Raw genomic sequence first — 21,189 nt, 5'->3', positions numbered from 1 at the left:
CAATCGCAAAACGCACACACACAACACAATACACTTGCAACAAATAAAAAAAAATGGCTCTGAGCACTATGGGACTTAACTTCTAAGGTCATCAGTCCCCTAGAACTTAGAACTACTTAAACCTAACTAACCCAAGGACATCACACACATCCATGCCCGAGGCAGGATTAGAACCTGCGACTGTAGAAGTCGCGCGGTTCCAGTACGTAGCGCCTAGAACCGCTCGGCCACCCCGGCCGGCCGCAACAAATGGCATATTACGACTTACAACAAATAAGTGACACACAGGGTGGGCAATATACTAAAGAGAAAAGGATTCACCATAGCATACAGAACCAGCAACACAGTACACTAGAGACTTTGAGGAAATACAACCAACACTGACAAGTACATTCGATCTGATTTGTATCAACTAATTTGGAACTACTGTCAATCTGTATATGATGGTCAAACATGCAGGAATTTTAGAAACAGGTATTCACAACGCCTTATAGCATTCAAAAGCAATAGTTCACACTCAACAATTTCAGATCACGCAATAGCAAAGAACAGAAACCGACCTAAAAATCTTTCAAGCTAGTAACAGCCTACACCAAAAATTAACAAAAGGAGAAAACTATCACATTCGGAAGTCAATAGGCCAAGAAAAGAAATTATTGAAAAAATACACATCACTGTACGATAAAATCCCCTTTGCCACATCTACTTCTACATCTATGCTCTGCAAATCACATTTAAGTGCCTGGCAGAGGGTTCATCGAACCACCTTCACAGTTCTCTATTATTCCAATTTCGTACAGCGCGCGGAAGAACGAACATCTATATCTTTCCGTGCGAGCTCTGATTTCCCTTATTTTATCATCGTGATCGTATCTATGTACGTCGGCGTCAGCAATATATTTTCGCATTCGGAGGAGAAAGTTGGTGATTGGAATTTCGTGAAAAGAATCCTCCGCAACGAAAAACGCCTTTGTTTTAATGATGTCCATCCCAAATCCTGTATCATTTCAGTGACACCCTCTCCTCTATTTCGCGATAATACAAAACGTGCTGCCCTTCTTCGAATTTTTTCGATCTACTCCGTCAGTCCAATCTGGTAGCAGAACTGTAAAAATAACAACCATCCCAGAGCTGCGTATGATCAACCTTTAAAACCAAATTCCCTTCACCCCCTATCCACAACTCTCTCTCTCACACACACACTCTCTCTTTGTGTCTCTCTCCCCCAGTCACACACACACACACACACACACACACACATGCACATGAACTAAACACCACAAACGTCAACAACGCTTCAAATCCACGCGCCACATTTCAAACAAACACACAAACATGCCGAACGAACATTACACAGCCACAACAACACGCCATGGCAGCGAAAACTGTGTTTGGCGAACAAATCGTAGGAAACGCATGTGTATCGACAAAAGCGTGTTACCTCGACACAAACAAAGTAAAAACTGTAACACTGTTTGCATATGATAAGCTGCAGACTGCATAGTAGACCTAGACCTACTATCATAAACATCGAATAGCTTCATGTGAGGTATGTAAACAAATGCATACATCCGTTTTATTTTCAAATGTACTACAAAACTAGAACCATGAGACATATGGGTAAATGAACAACAGAGAATGGTTCAAGCCAGTGATACATGTCTCAGCTCTGTACTGTATGCAAACCAATGTCAATTATTTGACAATGATCGCTCAGTTTAAAAATGTAAGCATTTTTTGCCGAAAGTTTTGTAAAGGTTAACATGTAACAACAATTTTGCAGAAGAAAAATAAAACAAACAAACCTACTGAAGACAGCACAAAAATACCTGATACATGTCTCGGCGAAAACAAACCTACAAAGATGTCTTGCAAAGGCGGAATTTCTCTCCAATTTTCTTAGCAAGCACAGACTTGCAACATTCCCAAGTTGATCATTCCGTGAGGAGACTGGTGAGTAGCTTTACCTCGATATGTTGCAATTGTGGTTGTTTCCACAACCAACTGCTGGTTACGAGAGGGGGCACCCATTGACTGGGGAATCTATGTCCATCTACATCTACGTGATTGCTCTGCTATTCACAATAAAGTGCCTAGCAGAGGGTTCAATAAACCACCTTCATGCTGTCTCTCTACCGTTCCACTCTCGAACGGCACGCGGGAAAAACGAGCACTTAAATTTTTCTGTGCGAGCCCTGACTTCTCTTATTTTATCGTGATGATCATTTCTCACTATGTAGGTGAGTGCCAACAGAATGTTTTCGCAATCGGAGGAGAAAACTGGTGATTGAAATTTCATGAGAAGATCCCGTCGCAACGAAAAAAGCATTTGTTTTAATAATTGGCACTTCAATTCACGTATCATTACTGTGACACTATCTCCCCTATTTCGCGATAATACAAAACGAGCTGCCCTTCTTTGTACTTTTTCGATGTCGTCCGTCAGTCCCACCTGATGCGGATCCCACACCTCACACACCTGATGCGGATCCCACCTGATGCGGATCCCACAGCACTCCAGAACAGGGCGGACAAGCGTAGTGTAAGCAGTCTCTTTGGTAGACCTGTTGCACCTTCTAAGTGTTCTGCCAGTGAATCGCAGTCTTTGGTTTGCTCTACCCACAATATTATCTATGTGATCGTTCCAATTTAGGTTATTTGTAATTGTAATCCCTAAGTATTTAGTTGAATTTACAGCCCTCAGATTTGTGTGACTTATCGCGTAATCGCTGGATCCTGCAGCTTTTCAACAACTGCATGAACCAGTGCCAAATACCAAAGATCTGGCGAAAGAGCAGGGTGATAGCTCTTCTGAAACATGGAAAGGAAGCAAATCATCCCAAGTGTGGTGTCACAGCCAGACACCACACTTGCTAGGTGGTAGCTTTAAATCGGCCGCGGTCCATTAGTACATGTCGGACCCGCGTGTCGCCACTGTCAGTAATTGCAGACCGAGCGCCACCACACGGCAGGTCTAGACAGACGTACTAGCACTCGCCCCAGTTGTACGACGACTTTGCTAGCGACTACACTGACGAAGCCTTTCTCTCATTTGCCGAGAGACAGTTAGAATAGCCTTCAGCTAAGTCCATGGCTACGACCTAGCAAGGCGCCATTAACCATTTCTATAGAGAGTCTCACTTGTATCATCAAGAATGCTGTATACAAATGATGGAGTAAAGTTAAGTATTTCAGCAGCTACGTACTTTTCTTTATAGCATTCATTAAGTATCCTGTTCCAGACTTCACGCCAGTCGGCGTGAGTTGACGCGTGCCCTTTCGGTTTCCTCGCCTTGTGTCCAGACTGTCTTGTCTAGACACAACACCAAGAATTTCAGACCAGTTAGCCTTTTGAGTCACCTTTATAAACTGTTCGAACGTATGATTCTGAATGGAATACTAGCAGTAATAGACTCTCTTCTCATACTCGAACAAGCAGGATTTCGACCAAACAGAAGCTGCACAGGGCAACTTTTGAATCTCACTCAGTTTATAGAAGATGGCTTTGAAACCCGTCAAGTAACGGGCGTGGTCTTCGTGGATCTGACAGCAGCGTATGATACTGTCCATCACCGGTTACTCCATGCAAAATTATACAATACGATCAAGAACGCCCACCTCGTTAGACTACTCAGCACTCTCCTCCAAAACCGCAGGTATTTTGTTGAATTTCAAGAACAACTCAGTCGCTGGAGAGCGCAGAAAAATGGTCTACCTTAGGGAAGCGTCTTGGCTCCACCTCTCTTCAACATTTATACCAACGACCAGCCATTGACCCAGGCACAAGGAGATTCTTACATGCAGATGGCCTAGCCCTTGCTATGCAGAGCTCATGCTTTGAAAGAGTGGAAAGAAACCTGACAACAGCACTTAGAACACTGTCAAGCTACTACAATCGGAACCAACTCAGACCAAACCCTTCGAAGACACAAGTGTGTGCCTTTCATTTAAGGAACAGGGAAGCTAATCGTGAGCTACATACTGCATGCTTCATAGCAGAAGATACGTCCTGTGACTGTGGACAAGAACAAACCACAAGCCTTTAGCTGATTTCTTTCAGTACTCATGTGAATAACTTCTCAATTTTCTTTATTCAGGGTCAATTGCCACTTTTCGCATCATACAGATATCTTATCTAAATCATTTTGCAAGTCGTTTTGATCATCTGATGACATTACAAGACGGTAAATGACAGCATCATCTGCAAACAATCTAAGACGGCTACTCAGATTGTCTCCTATGTCGTTAATATAGATCAGGAACAATAGAGGGCCTATAACACTTCCTTGGGGAACGCCGTATATTACTTCCGTTTTACTCGATGATTTTCCGTCTATTACTACGAACTGTGACGTTTCTGACGGAAATCACGAATCCAGTCGCACAACTGAGGCGATACTCCGTAGGCACGCGGTTTGATCAGAAGACGCTTGTGAGCAACGGTGTCGAAAGCCTTCTGGATATCTAAAAATATGGAATCAATTTGACATCCCCTGTCGATAGCACTTATTACTTCATGAGTATAAAGAGCTAGTTGTGTTTCACAAGAACGATATTTTCTGAAGCCGTGCTGACTATATGGCAATAAATCTTTTCTTCGAGGTACTTCATAATGTTCGGATACAGTATATGTTCTAAAACCCTACTGCAAATCGACGTTAGTGATATAGGCCTGTAATTCAAGGGATTACTCCCACTTCCCTTTTTGGGTTTTGGTGTGACTTGAGCAATTTTCCAGTCTTTAGGTACGTATCTTTTTGTGAGCGAGTGGTTGTATATAATTGCTAAATAAGGAGCTAATTTATCAGCATACTCAAAGGAACCTGACTGGTATACAGTCTGGACCGAAGGCCTTGCCTTTATTAAGTGATTTAAGCTGCTTTGTTACACCGGGGATATCTACTTCTATGTTTCTCATCTTGGCAGTTGTTCTTGATTGGAATTCAGGAATATTTACTTCATCTTCTTTGGTGAAGGAGTTTCGGAAAACCGTGTTTAATAACTCTGCATCGCTACCGAAACGAAGAACTCTCGCATTCTGGATTGGGGTAGTAGTGAAGATGACGTGGCACTGTACCTTTGTCCTCCAGCCCCCCCCCCCCCCCCCCCCCCGAACCACACCCCATTCAGGTCGCCTGACGTAAACTGACTTTTTTTGTTTGGGGCTACATTAAGGACCATGTTTATGCATCCCCACTACCAAGAATCCTGGAGCAGCTCAGAGAACGCATCAATGCTGCTGTGAAGACGATACACAGGATGTTGCTACATAAGGTATGGAAAGAACTTCACTACCGCTTGGATGTGTGTCGTGTTTTAAAGGCACATTTGCATCCTGAGCTTTTATTAGCAGAAAATGTAATTGGAAGTAATGAAATAAAGAATTAATTTGAGCCGCAGATGTAGTCCACGACTGTATATATAATGTATGCAGCCTATGGAAACATTTGAAGATTTTTTGATCGTCAGATTATTGGCGGAATAAGAGGCACCTTTTGTTTTCTAAGTCTTGTCCAGATCGGACGTATTTTGGCATACCGCCATTAATACTACATTATTTTATTAATACATTCACGAGTAGCAACTAATCGGCACTCGTAATTGCATAATGCAAGTCTCTATGCAAGTGTCGAAATTTAATTGTGTTTTATTTCAGAATATACTGTTATTACTAATCCAGGTTTGTTTTATTTTGTAACTTTAATCATTAAGGATTGTTGGGTGACTTGGAGTGGCAAAAGGTTCCGTAGTTCTAAGCAAAAAGTCGTCCAGGTTGATTCACCGTCGTCTTCGGGTGCTGTCTTATTACGACGTCCGATTTTAGTGAAAACGCAGAGAGAAGAAAGACGGTGAAAAATGCATGAACGGACCTTTAACAAAAAAAGCCATGCTCAAGCGCCGAAAGTTTGTATGAAACGTATTTTACCAATCCTTAAACTTAATTGACCTCTATTTAATGTTCATTACTGTAATTCAATGTATTGTCTCGATCCAGATACGAACGAGCTACAATTAAATTGGGGACTTCGTGTCTGGACGCATTGTTATATGTACTGCTTGGTTTCCATTTGTTACATTTTTATTGGATACTACAACTGGATACGAGACCCTATTATTGACCATTAGAATACATTGAAGTAAGACGAATTACTGGATTGTATGTCGACATCTGAATTTACAGTACAATCGCGTCTTTACATCAGCAATCTTGCCCAAGCCCATTGTAATATCGTAGACTATGGTAGATCTATCACAAACTAGCATTTCCGTAGCAATGATTTTAAGCTACATAGCGGTTTCCAAAATTATTTTCATTATTCGTACAGTGCAACAGTACAGTTTTATCAGTTCACAATATGGCCGACTTTAGTACTGAGTGGCGTAATACGGTGTGCAACCATTAGTGTTCAAAAAGGGTAAAGACAAGCGCCGAGAGTTTGTATGAAACATATTTCACCAATCCGGTCACTTAATTGATCTCTATTTAATATTCATTACTATAATTCATTGTATTGTCTCGATCCAGATACGAACCAGCTAAAATTAAAGAGTGATCAGAGGGCATTAATACAACATTTGTAGAGCGCAAAATACAAACTCGGCGAGTTTCCGGTCCTATTCACACATCAATCATATTTGTACATGTAATACTTTGGAAAATATGAAGCTTTCAAAAAGAATGTATCAGTTATAGTACTACTGTATTTTTCCTTCTGTGGGGCATCGTTGGTATTCTCAAATGGCTCTGAGTACTATGGGACTTAACATCTGTGGTCATCTGTCCCCTAGAATTTAGAACTACTTAAACCTAACTAACCTAAGGACATCACAAACATCCATGCCCGAGGCAGGATTCGAACCTGCGACCGTAGCGGTCACGCAGTTCCAGACTGAAGCGCCTAGAACCGCACGGCCACGCCGGCCGGCTTGGTCTTCTCAAAGAGAAACCCTGGCAACTACATTGTCACGCCAGGAGACTCACACAACATCGCCATATTCTGCAAGTCTAAATGCTAAAGGTGCAAAGCAGAAAAGCTATACTAGTAAACTGTACCAACTTTCAAACTCAAACGCCAATCTCCGTATGTGGTCTAATTTTCCTGATGTTTGCGAGACGCTTGTGGAATTCAAAAATGGTTCAAATGGCTCTGAGCACCATGGGACTAAACACCTGAGGTCATCAGTCCCCTAGAATTTAGAACTACTTAAACCTAACTAACCTAAGGACATCACACACATCCATGCCCGAGCAGGATTCGAGCCTGCGACCGTGGCGGTCGCGCGGTTCCAGACTGAAGCGCCTAGAACCGCTCGGCCACAACGTCCTGCAAACCAGAGTTTCACGTATAAAGTACTTGTATGCCGAAAGGAAACATTGGAGATTTTAGAGGGTTTCTGAAGAAAAATAAACTGTGGATGGGAACGTCCACTGAAGCAACAGAGCATCGCTTTCATAGGAACAAAGCCTTTTTACGCAGCAGCTCGCTCCTTCGTCTCCACTGGCTATCGTGGCCATCAGTCGCCATCACTGAATAACCAACAACATTGCGAAACGTCTGTCAGCGTACAGAGTCACGTTTGCTGCCGCCAGCGCCTATAACTTCGACACTCTGTAGGATCGTTCCATGACGTTTCTGGACACGGGTTCCTATCTTCAATTTGTTCAAGACACCCTCTATAGCCTCTCGAGTTTGTTGCAACATTTCTGGAACACCCTGTATACAGGGTGCTCAGAAACAGTCTGAGAAGCTTCTAAGGGTGTTGCAGGTCAGGTTGTGCGGAGAAATAATTGCTAAGAAAAAAAATTCGATACTTTGTACCATTTACGACTTAATTAGCATTGAAGTTAGGCAATCTGGCCACTGAGCGCGAAAATTCAAGCGGACCGCCAGAGACAGAGTCATCAAACGTTTTCTTCCTTTGGTTTCCTAAAACCGAACAAAAGAGTGATACAAAACTTAAGCATGGGCCGTAGTAAGGATTGAACCTGAGTGAAAGGCTGAGCAGTCTCGTGCGCTATCGTCTACGCTGTGAGAACATCCGACACTAATTGTATATGGCGAAAAGTTTGAATTTTCGCACGCAATGGCCTGATTGGCTAAATTCAAAGTTAATTAACTCGGAAACGGCAAAATTATTTCTCAGTGAAACCTACCCTGCAGCTTTTAAGACTGTAGATGTGGATCCTGTAGATGTGGATGTGAAACTGTGTCACCGAACTTCTATAGATCATTACGCTCAAGTCTGCTTTTGTTCCGCTTCTTATTCAACATTACGCCTGCTTGTTAAGGATCAATCAACGCGCTAATAGTGTACTTTGGCGGCGCTGTGGTCACTAACAAAACCTTTACTCTGGAGGTGAACGATCTTTCACGTCAGTAGCTTACTGCGACATTCTTACTAAATGGAGGCCACTTCACCGATGAATCTCCTATCTACAAATATTGGCTGGAAAAGAGACTCCCCTTCCCCTATTCGTAAAAAAATTTGCATTACTAGCAGCTCTCCCCAGCACTGCATTGGTACTAGCCGTTAATGCATCATCTTACACCCTGAAGTATTTTTAGGGAGGCGGAGACATTCGCAACATCCCAGCACACTATCAATCTTAACGTATAAGCGTCAAACATCTACATACCGATGCCTAGTCAAGATCCACATTACGCTGATCATCGACAAATCTACAAAATGTGTACATGCAAGCTGAAGTGACGAATGAAAATGTGTACCCAAGCTGGAATTCGAACCTGGGTCTCTTGCTCATTAGGCAGATGCGCTAACCACTACGCCACGCTGGCAGGGTGGCTTTGCAGAGCTGCACCGACAACGCTAGCACCCCTCCCGCCTCAGTCCGAATTCCCATTCACGCCTCAGCTGACCTGTAATTCCCTCTAAATTCGAAGAGCATTGCTTTATAAAAGCTGGGATAGTTTTTGTAAAAGATCTATGACAAATTAATGTTGCAGAATAACAGAGGCCTTAGCAAAGAAGGATGTGGAGATGTTTAATGAGATCCTGCTATTTCCTACAAAGATACAAAGAGTTATCCGTTCAACTGGACATGTTTGGAAACGAGAATTACACAAATATTCCAGAAATAAAGGAGAACTTATATAATACTATACTCTGCACTACAGACGCGCCACTGATATGGTAAGTGATGATGTCCAAGGAATTCAGCAGTCTCCGTCAAGACCCTTGTGCACCTCAACGGTTTTACACAGTTTCCATTGTAGGCATGTGGCAGAGTGAGGAACAACAATATCATCTTCTTAGGCTACATAAATCGGCTCAGTTCCACAAGCGCGCTATTGCGAGATCTGCTGAAACAGTACTGTCCGCCCTGTGGTAGCATTGTTATCGCCAAAGAGCGACAGAGTGTACAGACACTTTACACTTTTTCCAGTCATTTGGAGTTGCCAGTGAAACGCATACAATGCGCCACTAATAACAAATAATTAACTGTTTATCTGTTTGCACTATATGTTGCTATCAATGTAGGTGTACTAGTTAAAAATAACCTTCTCAAATCACGTAAGAAGACAGGAAAGGAAATCCGACACCAGCCCTAGATAAAAGTTTCGATTAGCAGAGGCCAGTGCGACGATACACCATCAACGCATCAGCGTCATACTTTCCCAACGCAAAATGTTACAGTCTAGAGTTCTACGATCTGTCTTTGGAATTCACGTCTGGTTCAAAAATGATTCAAATGGCTCTGAGCACTATGGGACTTAACATCTGAGGTCATCAGTCCCCTAGAACTTAGAACTACTTAAGCCTAACTAACCTAAGTACGTCACTCACATCCATGCCCGAGGCAGGATTCGAACCTGCGACCGCAGCGGTCGCGCGGTTCCAGACTGAAGCGCCTAGAACCGCTCGGCCACTCCGGCCGGCTTCACGTCTGGCAGTTATGAGAATATTCTAGGGAAGCTGATTTCAAATCCCACTCGCTTTCTGATCTGCCATTCCTGTCAAAAAAGGGGAAAACAAATGTTTCCAGTACGAACATCAATCTGTCGGCAAGGAATACCAGCTCCAAGTATTTCCTGTAGGTCTCTGCGGAACACAGTCCTCGTTCCAGCATGATAGATCCAACCCACAAATAACCTCCATTTATAAACATAGATCGTTGTAGATCATCTACTGTGCGTACTAATTTTGCAACGCTGTTTTCCTGTACTTAGAAGATGCATCAAGTCCACTAAAGAGACAGCTTACACTACACTCGTTCGTCCTCTGTTAGAATATTGCTGCGCGGTGTGGGATCCTTACCAGGTGGGATTGACGGAGGACATCGAAAGAGTGCAAAAAAGGGCAGCTCGTTTTGTATTATCACGTAATAGGGGAGAGAGTGTGGCAGATATGATACGCGAGTTGCGATGGAAGTCATTAAAGCAAAGACGTTTTTCGTCGCGGCGAGATCTATTTACGAAATTTCAGCCACTAACTTTCTCTTCCGAATGTGAAAATATTTTGTTGAGCCCAACCTACATAGGTAGGAATGATCATCAAAATAAAATAAGAGAAATCAGAGCTCGAACAGAAAGGTTTAGGTGTTCGTTTTTCCCGCGCGCTGTTCGGGAGTGGAATGGTAGGGAGATAGTATGATTGTGGTTCGATGAACCCTCTGCCAAGCACTTAAATGTGAATTGCAGAGTACTCATGTAGATGTAGATGTACTTAAACCGTTATGCAAAACACGAGAAAAAAGAAGGATAAATATTAAATGTAAGGTATGACAGATAACATATATCGTAGTTTTATTGTATTCTAGTAAAAACGTGCTGTTTAATCCTATCTTGTCGAAAATGGACATTACGAGAATCGTGACTACAGCATAATTATAACGACTATTACGTCGAAGAGCAGTTAGTCACTTTGCGTAGTGGATTCTCGCAAAATTTTTCAGTGATTGAATGTCAGATACATCATGCTTTTGTAATAAACTCCATCCACCCCTAACTATTTTCGTGGATTGGAACAGGGTATGGTAATTTCCGTGCAACGGTTTCATATCATGTCTTGAGTGGGAAACCATCCAACCAACATGCAACTTGGAAAAGATGATGGTGGTGGTGGTTGTTGGGATGTTTAAGGGGGACTAAACAGCTAAGGTCATCAGTCCCCAGGATAAGATGAAGACACACCTGTTAGAGACGACTAAAAGGGCGAATTTTATACCTGATGTGCTGCAGCGAAGCTCGGCAAATGTTCAGAACATAAGTAATGCTTGAACGCAGATGGCCGCGCAGAGTGGCCGCGTGGTTTGAGGCGCTATGTCACGGACTGCGCGGCCCCTCCCGCCGGAGGTCCGAGTCCTCCCTAGGGCATGGGTGTGTGTGTTGTTCTTAGCATATGTTAATTTAACTTAGTTTAAGAAGTGTAAAAGTCTAGGGACCGATGACCTCAGCACGTTGGAATACTGAACGTAGATGATAAACTCGCACCAAGTTTCGAAACTCTCTAGTCAAAGCAACGACAGCTGCCTGATAGCGATAAAGCAACTTGACATTAGATAGGTTCGTCGCGTTGGATATGTGAAATGGCCACACGTTCAACATGTTGCAGTTTAAATATAAATATTTGCTACACAACTTACTACACAATGCATAGGAGAGGGTACTTGGCACCGTACTTTGGCCATCGCTCTACTGCTCCATTCGCGAACTGAAGAAGACAAACCGTTTCTACAAGGACTTGTTGAAGAAAAGTAATGCTTCCGAATTTCTTGTGTGAAAACTCTTTAAGATTTTTAAATACAAGAAACATTATTAACAGTCTAGATCTTTTTCTCCACGTCAACATATTTATTTCTCAACAGTCACCCTGAGACCAGTTTACTGATGACGTCGCTGTAGAAAGTTTGATTTTGTTGACAGAGCCATAACTTCACCTCTATTTGCACCACTTCATCACTATCATACTGAAGTCCTGGGCCGGCCGCGGTGGCCGTGCGGTTCTGGCGCTGCAGTCCGGAACCGCGAGGCTGCTACGGTCGCAGGTTCGAATCCTGCCTCGGGCATGGGTGTCTGTGGTGTCCTTAGGTTAGTTAGGTTTAAGTAGTTCTAAGTTCTAGGGGACTTATGACCTAAGATGTTGAATCCCATAGTGCTCAGAGCCATTTGAACCTTTTTTTTTTTAAGTCCTGGGAGGTGTTCTTTAAGTTTTGAAAACAAGAGAAAATCGGTTGGGACCAAGTAGGGATTGTATGGAGGATGATGGAAGTCAGTAAACCCAAAACGTCGAATTGCAGCATATTTCGCAGCGCTAGTGTGTGTTCTGGCATTCTCAGGCGGAAGGAGAGGGTGTTCCACTTGTGGACGAACTCATCTGCAGTTAGAAACTCGATTACTTCACGCTGTTTCTCACGCACCCACATACCTACGCCACACATCGCCATGTTACACGCTACAGGTCGGAGCTCTCTAGTGGCAGACGGATGCAATTTCCAACGACGATGTAGGAAAGTCGATCGAGTAATATTCATGACATGTATACCTCAACCTATATTACCAAATAGGGGTAATGCAGGAGTAGGTTTAATAATGAATAGGAAAATAGGAATGCGGGTAAGCTACAGCAAACAGCATAGTGAACACATTATTGTGGCCAAGATAGATACGAAGCCCACGCCTACCACTGTAGTACAAGTTTAAATGCCAACTAGCTCCGCAGATGACGAAGAGATTGAGGAAATGTATGATGAGATAAAAGAAATTATTCAGATAGTGAAGGGAGACGAAAATGTAACAGTCATGGGTGACTGGAACTCGACAGTAGGAAAAGGAACAGAAGGCAACTTAGTAGGTGAATATGGAATGGCATTAAGAAATGAAAGAGGAAGCCGCCTGGTAGAATTTTGCACAGAGCACAACTTAATCATAGGTAACACTTGGTTGAAGAATCATGATAGAAGGTTGTATACATGGAAGAACCCTGGAGATACTAAAAGGTATCAGATAGATTATATAATGGTAAGACAGAGATTCAGGAGCCAGAATTTAAATTGTAAGACATTTCTAGGAGCAGATGTGGACTCTGATCACAATATATTGGTTATTAATTGTAGATTAAAACTGAAGAAACTGCAAAAATTTGGGAATTTGAGGATATGGCACCTGGATAAACTGAAAGAACCAGAGATTGTAGAGAGCTTCAGGGAAAGTATTGGGGAACGATTGACAAGAATGGGGGAAAGAAATACAGTAGAATAAGAATGGGTAGCTTTGAGAGATGAAATAGTGAGGTAGCAGAGGATCAAGTAGGTAAAAAGACGACGTCTCAAAAATGTCATCGACAGGAAGTGCAAAATGGCTAAGCAGGGATGGCTAGTGGACGAATGTAAGGATGTAGAGGCGCATATCACAAGGGGTAAGACAGATACTGCCTACAGGAAAATTAAAGAGACCTTTGGAGAAAAGACAAGCACTTCCATGAATATGAAGAGCTCAGATGGAAACCCAGTTCTAAGCAAAGAAGGGAAAGCAGAAAGGTGGAAGGAGTACATAGAGGGTCTATACAGGGGCGATGTTCTTAAGGACAATATTATGGAAATGGAAGAGGAGGTAGATGAAGATGAAATAGGAGATATGATACTGCATGAGGAGTTTGACAGAGCACTGAAAGCCCTAAGTCGAAACAAGGCCACGGGAATAGATAACATTCTATTAGCAATACTGACAGCCTTCGGAGAGCCAGGCCTCACAAAACTCTACCATCTAGTGAGCAAGATATATGAGACAGGCGAAATACCCTGACACTTCAAGAAGAATATAATAATTCCAATCCCAAAGAAAGCAGGTGTTGACAGATGTGAAAATTGCCGAACTATCAGTTTAATAAGCCATGGCTGCAAAATACTAACACGAATTCTTTACAGACGAATGGAAAAACTGGTAGAAGCCGACCTCGGGGAAGATCAGTTTGGATTCCGTAGAAATTTTTGAACACGTGAGGCAATACTGACCCTACGACTTATCTTAGAAAATAGATTAAGGAAGGCAAACCTACGTTTCTAGCATTTGTAGACTTGGAGAAAGCTTTTGACAATGTTGACTGGAGTACTCTCTTTCAAATTCTGAAGGTGGCAGGGGTAAGATACTGGGAGCGAAAGGCTATTTACAATTTTTACAGAAACCAGATGGTAGTTATAAGAGTCGTGGGACATGAAAGGGAAGCAGTGGTTGGGAAAGGAGTGAGACAGGGTTGTAGCCTCTCCCCGATGCTATTCAATCTGTATATTGAGCAAGCAGTAAAGGAAACAAAAGAAAAGTTCGGAGTAGGTATTAAAATTCATGGAGAAGAAATAAAAACTTTGAGGTTTGCCGATGACACTGTAATTCTGTCAGAGACAGCAAAGGACTTGGAAGAGCAGTGGAACGGAATGGACAGTGTCTTGAAAGGAGGGTATAAGATGAACATCAACAAAAGCAAAACGAGGATAATGAAATGTAGTCGAATTAAATCGGGTGATGCTAAGGGAATTAGATTAGGAAATGAGACACTTAAAGTAGTAAAGGAGTTTTGCTATTTGGGGAGCAAAATAACTGAGGATGGTCGAAGTAGAGAGGATATAAAAGTAGACTGGCAATGGCAAGGAAAGCGTTTCTGAAGAAGAGAAATTTGTTAACATCGAGTATAGATTTAAGTGTCAGGAAGTCGTTTCTGAAAGTATTTGTATGGAGTGTGGCGATGTATGGAAGTGAAACATAGACGATAAATAGTTTACACAAGAAGAGAATAGAAGCTTTCGAAATGTGGTGATACAGAAGAATGCTGAAGATTAGAGGGGTAGATCACATAACTAATGAGGAGGTATTGAATAGAATTGTGGAGAAGAGGAGTTTGTGGCACAACGTGACAAGAAGAAGGGATCGGTTGGTAGGACATGTTCTGAGGCACAAGGGATCACCAATTTGGTATTGGAGGGAGGCGTGGAGGGTAAAAATCGTAGAGGGAGACCAAGAGATGAATACACTAAACAGATTCAGAAGGATGTAGGTTGCAGTAGGTACTGGGAGATGAAGAATCTTGCACAGGATAGAGTAGCATGGAGAGCTGCATCAAACCAGTCTCTGGACTGAAGACCACAACAACTACAACATATTGCAGATACAATAAGAACTTCGAAGGCATTACTTTTCAGCACGCTTTTGTATATCGGTCCAAACGCGCAGTATTTTTTCTTCTTGCTATGCCTATTGCTGGAGATATACAACGGAGGAAATAAAAACGTTCCACACCCTCTTTGAAACACGGATTCCTTAAATTTTTTGAGTAGAACCTTATGAAGAGATAGCGTATTTCTTCCAAAGAATGTAAGGTCACTGTGTTCGTCTACAACACTGGTACGTATCAGCCGGCCGCTTACAAACCAAGCGATACGTCTCAGAAGTTCCGTATGTCCTCTTTTAGTTTGACCTCTAGAGCATCCCAAATATTCTAACAACACGTAAGAATTGATACTGAACGTTGTCTCGTTTGAAAACGCCCTGCAGTGTCCCCGAATTTTTCCAACAAATTTAAGTCATTCTGTTACACTCCCTGCAACTGATAACGTCCGTATCAATTACCATCGTCTAGTAACATTAGCCGTAGGTAATTAATCAGTATAACAGACTTCAGTGGAGACAGTCTAGCGCTGCACTCGAAACCTATATCCCATTTCCTCGTGTACGATTAAGATAACTTAGCATTCATGTACGTTTACTGGAAGCTGGCGTTCATTGAACCTAAGGGATATCCAAGTAGTTCTGAATTTATCTACTGTTACTCGAAAATGAGACAACCGTACACGGCTGCGACGTGAGCAAATAACCCGAGTGTGTTGGTCGGGCAGACTTGAGATGAAGAAGTCAACAATGACGCGTTTAGCAAGTCCACGTAGCAGAAAGCTGACACTGAAGTCTTATTCCGATAAACTCTTATCAGACAGTGGACCGAGTAAACCCGACAACCTGACGTAATACTGTTACTCATCATCGCTCGCACCAGCGAAACGAGCAATTTTGACTTTATTTCAAGATAACGACAGAGATCCACAGTACCATACGAGACACTCTAACTTATTTGTTGACTGAACGGGTATGTTATCGCATCAATTCCTCTCAGTTTCACTGGGGAAAATGAAAGCAATTCCTTAGAGTCTCCTAAAGTGGCTAGCAACTAACTACGTAGAAGCGCTTCATGTACGACACTTTCATTTGCGAACGATGTTTTTGCGCTTTGCTATCTGAAGAGCGTTAGAAATATTGACTCCGTTGTACGTCGTGGAATCTGCTTTCATGCAGATTTCTTGGTACGCATGCTTCACTAAAGATTCGTCTACATAAAATCCGACAACCTATTACGTGGGGGCCATTCCAGTCGAAACTGGCCCTGCAATTTTCAATACGTGCATGGACCCATGGGAAAATAACTGTATTCCTCAGTAAAATCGTACTTATCTTGTTCTCAGGATACCTACGCGACGAGGACAGCAGTATAGGTATTATTACATGGTCACCTGTAATAACGGTTCTCTACATTAATCCAACGTCGCCTTCTTCCAACCATCCCCAGTACGTTTATTCATCTCTATTCAGTGTCGTATGGGTTATACCAGACTGTACAGTCCTACCAAACACATCTTGAGGTTCCTCCGTCTTCCATCATGTTAGGAGCCTCTGATGTGTTTATCGTTTGACTTAATGTGTTTGCGTCAGATGAGGACTTAATAATGAGGAAAATAGAACAGTAATTGGTTAAGAAGTTTTTATTTATCAGAGGTCCACTTGTTACAAGTTCCAGTACCTGAAAATCCTTGTGGGTAGTTCTTTTATTCTTTGGAACAGGCTGCTAATGTTTTTTGTAAGTGGCATTCTCTATTAGACTACGTTCCCTTGTTAAATACAAATAATAATAATGGTGTGTGGCGAGGGCCTCCCGTCGGGTAGACCGTCCGCCTGGTGCAAGTCTTTCGATTTGACGTCACTTCGGCGACTTGCGCCTCGATGGGGATGAAATGATGATGGTTAGGACAACACAACACCCAGTCCCTGAGCGGAGAAAATCTCCGACCCAGCCGGGAATCGAACCCGTGCCCCTAAGATTGACAGTCTGTCGCGGTGACTCAGCTACCGGGGCCGGACGGTAAATATAAATCGAATTACTTATGTCACATTGGACATTGCTTTCAGCAGTCACATGAGTGTGAAGAAGCAATAAGTTTATTCGATAAGATTCCAGCCAAGGAACGCAAGAACTACTATGATTCCTGCTAAGCACATGCCTTCCTCACTCTATCATTCAAAATCGAGTTAATTTTAAAGAAAACGCTATTTAACATACAGGATTTCGTTGCAGTAGGTATGTATCATCTTCAGCCTCAGAAACGCAACAATTAAGGATGTGGTACGGCCATTAGAGCGTCGTTGCAGGCAGCAACGTGTTCATGGTTCACAGCTGATTAGAAAAATTTTCACCGAGTCCTCCGAGATGCTTATCTGCACCTTTGTCACATTTACAACGTTAAAGATATTCAACTCTTCCAAGACAATGATCACAACGTGAAATATGTTTTCTCCAACGACCCAAAATTGTTTATTCGCTGGAGATTCGTATTGTGCCCTACTTCATAGCTATACGACGCAGAAACGAAAGGGAGCCTCCCATCTTGCTTATCATTTTTCTTGCAACTACGCAACACGAGTCGCGAGCCACAACGCAGCAGTCGAACAGCCACGTTTTTAAACCGATATATTTGAACATTCTGTGGCTCGACGGAGACCGTCAAACTGAAAGTACTTTTTACTTTCGTTTACACTCAAGAATGCACAAGAACGACAAAATTATACGATTCTTTAACAGGTTTCGAGTTTCGTGTGTAGAGCTATCTGTCCACAAGCTGTTGTTACAGTTATCTCCATAGAAAGATGTAGCAGCACTAAGGGCACCTTTGTGTGTTGACGGATCAGCTATTTTACACATTTCAGATGCTTTATTCTGAAGAACCTCTGTTCTGTCTGACCTTCAGCAGGTTTATGTACTTATAAAACTTGGTGCATGCAGTGATCGTAGCTCACATCAGCAACTAATGTCGAGACAGAAGCCTACAGACGTCCTTTGTTTCCACTAGCTTCCAGCTGTCAAAGCTCTGTAACGGTACGAATCCAGCTTCGGGTAAACATGCCGAACTGGAAGGCAAATGACAATCTGCAGTTGCGAAAAATTCCTTCAGAGTAATTGTCATCACGGAATTTCTCGCAAATACGTTGTGATCGAAATGCAAGTAAAGCAGTCAAGACTAACAGGAATGCAGAAATAGTGCCTCACATTGTATTGCCCCTTAGTATCTTCCTGCAATCGGCAAATACAATGAGTTTCTAACGGGCCTTGCGATAGGCAATCACTGACTTGAAATTCAACACATAGATTGCACATAGCAACGAACGGAGTGATGTAACAAACAATTGTGTTACCCGTTGATTTCTGTAACACCACTTCCTCCCGGTAACTTTAAAGAGACTTTTTACTTGTTTATGTATCAGATCAAACAAAAGGCTAGGGACGGAGGCTGTATCCAAAGAGGCTAATATCTCACAAATGATTACAATAAAAGGTTTCCCGTTAGCCGGAATTCTGACCTTGTATCACCGAAAAAATTATCTCCTAATTAAAGAAGGGGAAATATAAAGAAAAGGTTAGAATGTTAGCCTGTGGAAAGAACAGACATTTAATGAGCAGTTGTCTCAGCTTTGGAAACTTAAAAATCATTGCGTAAAATATGCAAAGAACGACATATCACACTCTGCAGAAAGAAAGAGAGAAAAATCATGAACTCTAAGAACTAGAGTAAATAACTACCACTAGAGTAAATAACTACCACTCCTACATTTTTGTTTTTGTTTAATTATTTCATTCTTATAGGGTTCAACCAGGCTTTGACAACGACTCATTTTAAGCAAAATTAGTTCCATTTTGCACTAACATACGTATAATTGTTTTGTAATTCAAGTAGACCTCTGTTGCACTGACATTCGTCATATTCATGACGCGAAATAACATGAAAAGTAAATCAGGAATGGTAGGTTTGGCAATTACAGGTACCATGTTCCCCACTATATCTTGTTTCACATCTGTGTCTTTGAACTGCCTTATAGATACCATAATACTCATAATGATAAGGCACTTTAACGAGCTCCACACTTGGTAAAGAAACTGATTCGACAATTTTTACGATATTTTAATAACGATTCCCCAAGTGCACATAAAATAGTCAACTAATGTGTGTCAGAATACGAAAAAGCTGGACGTTGTGTTTTTTGTTATTTCCTTTAATCTTAAGAAATTCTATCGACAAGTTTATCACCTCAAGATTTCCGGGAGACAAACACCGCCAACAATTAGTTGCGTGACATTCTCAGAACTGCTATACAAGGTGACGTGCGTATTATCACGCCGATATCGGGTGAAACGCGAACAACTCTTCGCAAGATGCTTCCCGTTAGACAGAATCAATGTCACGTCACTGCCCTTGTTAATTCATTTACGTGTCAGCATACGGGTTACAGATGTACGCTTCTGATCATTGCACGGTGTTTTCAGACACTTGACGTACTGAGTACAGTTTCCGGAACTGCCGGCCGGTGTGACCGTGCGGTTCTAAGCGCTTCAGTTTGGAACCGCGTGACCGCTACGGTCGCAGGTTCGAATCCTGCCTCGGGCATGGATGTGTGTGATGTCCTTAGGTTAGTTAGGTTTAAGTAGTTCTAAGTTCTAGGGGACTGATGACCTCAGAAGTTAAGTCCCATAGTGCTCAGAGCCATTTGAACCATTTAGTTTCCGGAACTTTCAAGAAAAAAAAAACAGACTTTGGTTTTTCATTTGAAGTGATAATGACAGGCAGTAGATGCCGGTTCTGTTGTAATGAAACTGAAACAAATATAACTTTCGGGAGAGTGTCAGATTTGGTTACACAGTACATGAGTTTCCAGGTTAAATTATGAGAGCTTCAATGGTAACATGATAAATTTTCTTTCTTTCAACACATCAACAAAATACGTAACTTTTAATTTATTATTAGTTTGTAGCCTTGCTTGATAGTTATCTGCATGCAGTTTCCAGTTTTGTAAATCATGTGAGGTACAAATGTGTTGAAATAAAGGTTAACATTAGAAATAGTTAAGCTTAAAAATACATTTTTCTCTTATAGCAGTTGCAAATCGTATCAGTTTGTTGTCAAAGGTAATTTGCAAACTGTAGTACTACTGCAAGTGCTGCAAATGCAACAGTTGTCTGCTTGCCTGTATGCTAGGAACGATTGCGTAACGAAAACAAGGATAAAAAATATAGAGGCGATGAACCACATCTCATTTATAGAACTGCAGTTTTAATATAAATATACCAGTAACTTGCTAATGCCCTGGCTGTCTCAAATACGTTGGCTTTTGAATTCGAGTGTCACAGAATGTTAAGTAGGAGCCCCTCAGACTTAAACTGACTCAGCAGTCGTGAGAGACAAAGGACTCGACCGATGACCTTCAACGACCCGGGCTCGGCGAGCCCTGGCAATCGATTGCTGGACGGAATAATGATGGCTGCGCGCTAGCACCAAGTGCAGCAGTTCGTGTTGAACGACGTAACTTTTTCACGAACTGGTGACGCTGCAGTGTGAAATAAGAGACACAGATCTCGAAAGTACACGTGGAAATAGGCAGATGGCTACCCAGCGCGACCTCTGTACGTGGCAGATGCGGAGCTATCGATCCGTCGCGCTGGGCCAGTGCACAGCAGGCAGGCGGCGGAGCGCAGCGCAGAGTTGAGCGCCCGGCAACAGTTGAGCGCGATTATTCTTACCTTCTGCGTGTTGCTGGCGGCGAGGAAGCCACTCCCGAGCCCGGGCTGTCGCTGCTAGCCGGAGATGCCACCGCGTCCTTGGCGGCCGAGTCGACACGTACAGAGCGCCGCAAGCGCATGCGCAACGGCTCCCGCCGACTGTTGCCTCAACTGTGTTGTGGAGTCACGGCAGCTGCCGGTCGCTGCGCGGCGCTCGATAGGTCGACGCTGCGCGCGCCTCTGTGTGTGTGAGACAGAAACACGTTGGCGGGCGGGGAGGGGAGGGGAAGGGAGCGAGTCTGGGCTGTGTGGGGGGGAGTCGCCGCTTTGCTGACTGACTGTACTCTGTGCAGGCCGGCCACTGCACTC

The 21,189-nt window shown here is 42.7% G+C and overlaps 1 protein-coding gene across 1 annotated transcript in view; it reads right to left on the bottom strand.

Annotated features, from left to right (window-relative positions):
* Window positions 1–20,981, bottom strand: part of LOC126095618 (myb-related transcription factor, partner of profilin-like) — a 202,932-nt gene extending 181,951 nt beyond the window's left edge. The window contains exon 1 of the mRNA XM_049910385.1: window positions 20,842–20,981. Coding sequence (XP_049766342.1) covers window positions 20,842–20,960 — 119 coding nt within the window. The 5' untranslated portion in view covers window positions 20,961–20,981. The remainder of the gene's footprint in view (window positions 1–20,841) is intronic.
* Window positions 20,982–21,189: the final 208 nt, after the last annotated feature.

This window comes from Schistocerca cancellata, chromosome 8 (assembly GCF_023864275.1).
Source record: "Schistocerca cancellata isolate TAMUIC-IGC-003103 chromosome 8, iqSchCanc2.1, whole genome shotgun sequence".
In the NCBI taxonomy this organism is placed as follows: Eukaryota; Metazoa; Arthropoda; class Insecta; order Orthoptera; family Acrididae; genus Schistocerca; species Schistocerca cancellata.
The sequence above is the reverse complement of the archived record's forward strand: the minus strand, read 5'-3'. Positions and strand labels throughout refer to the sequence as shown.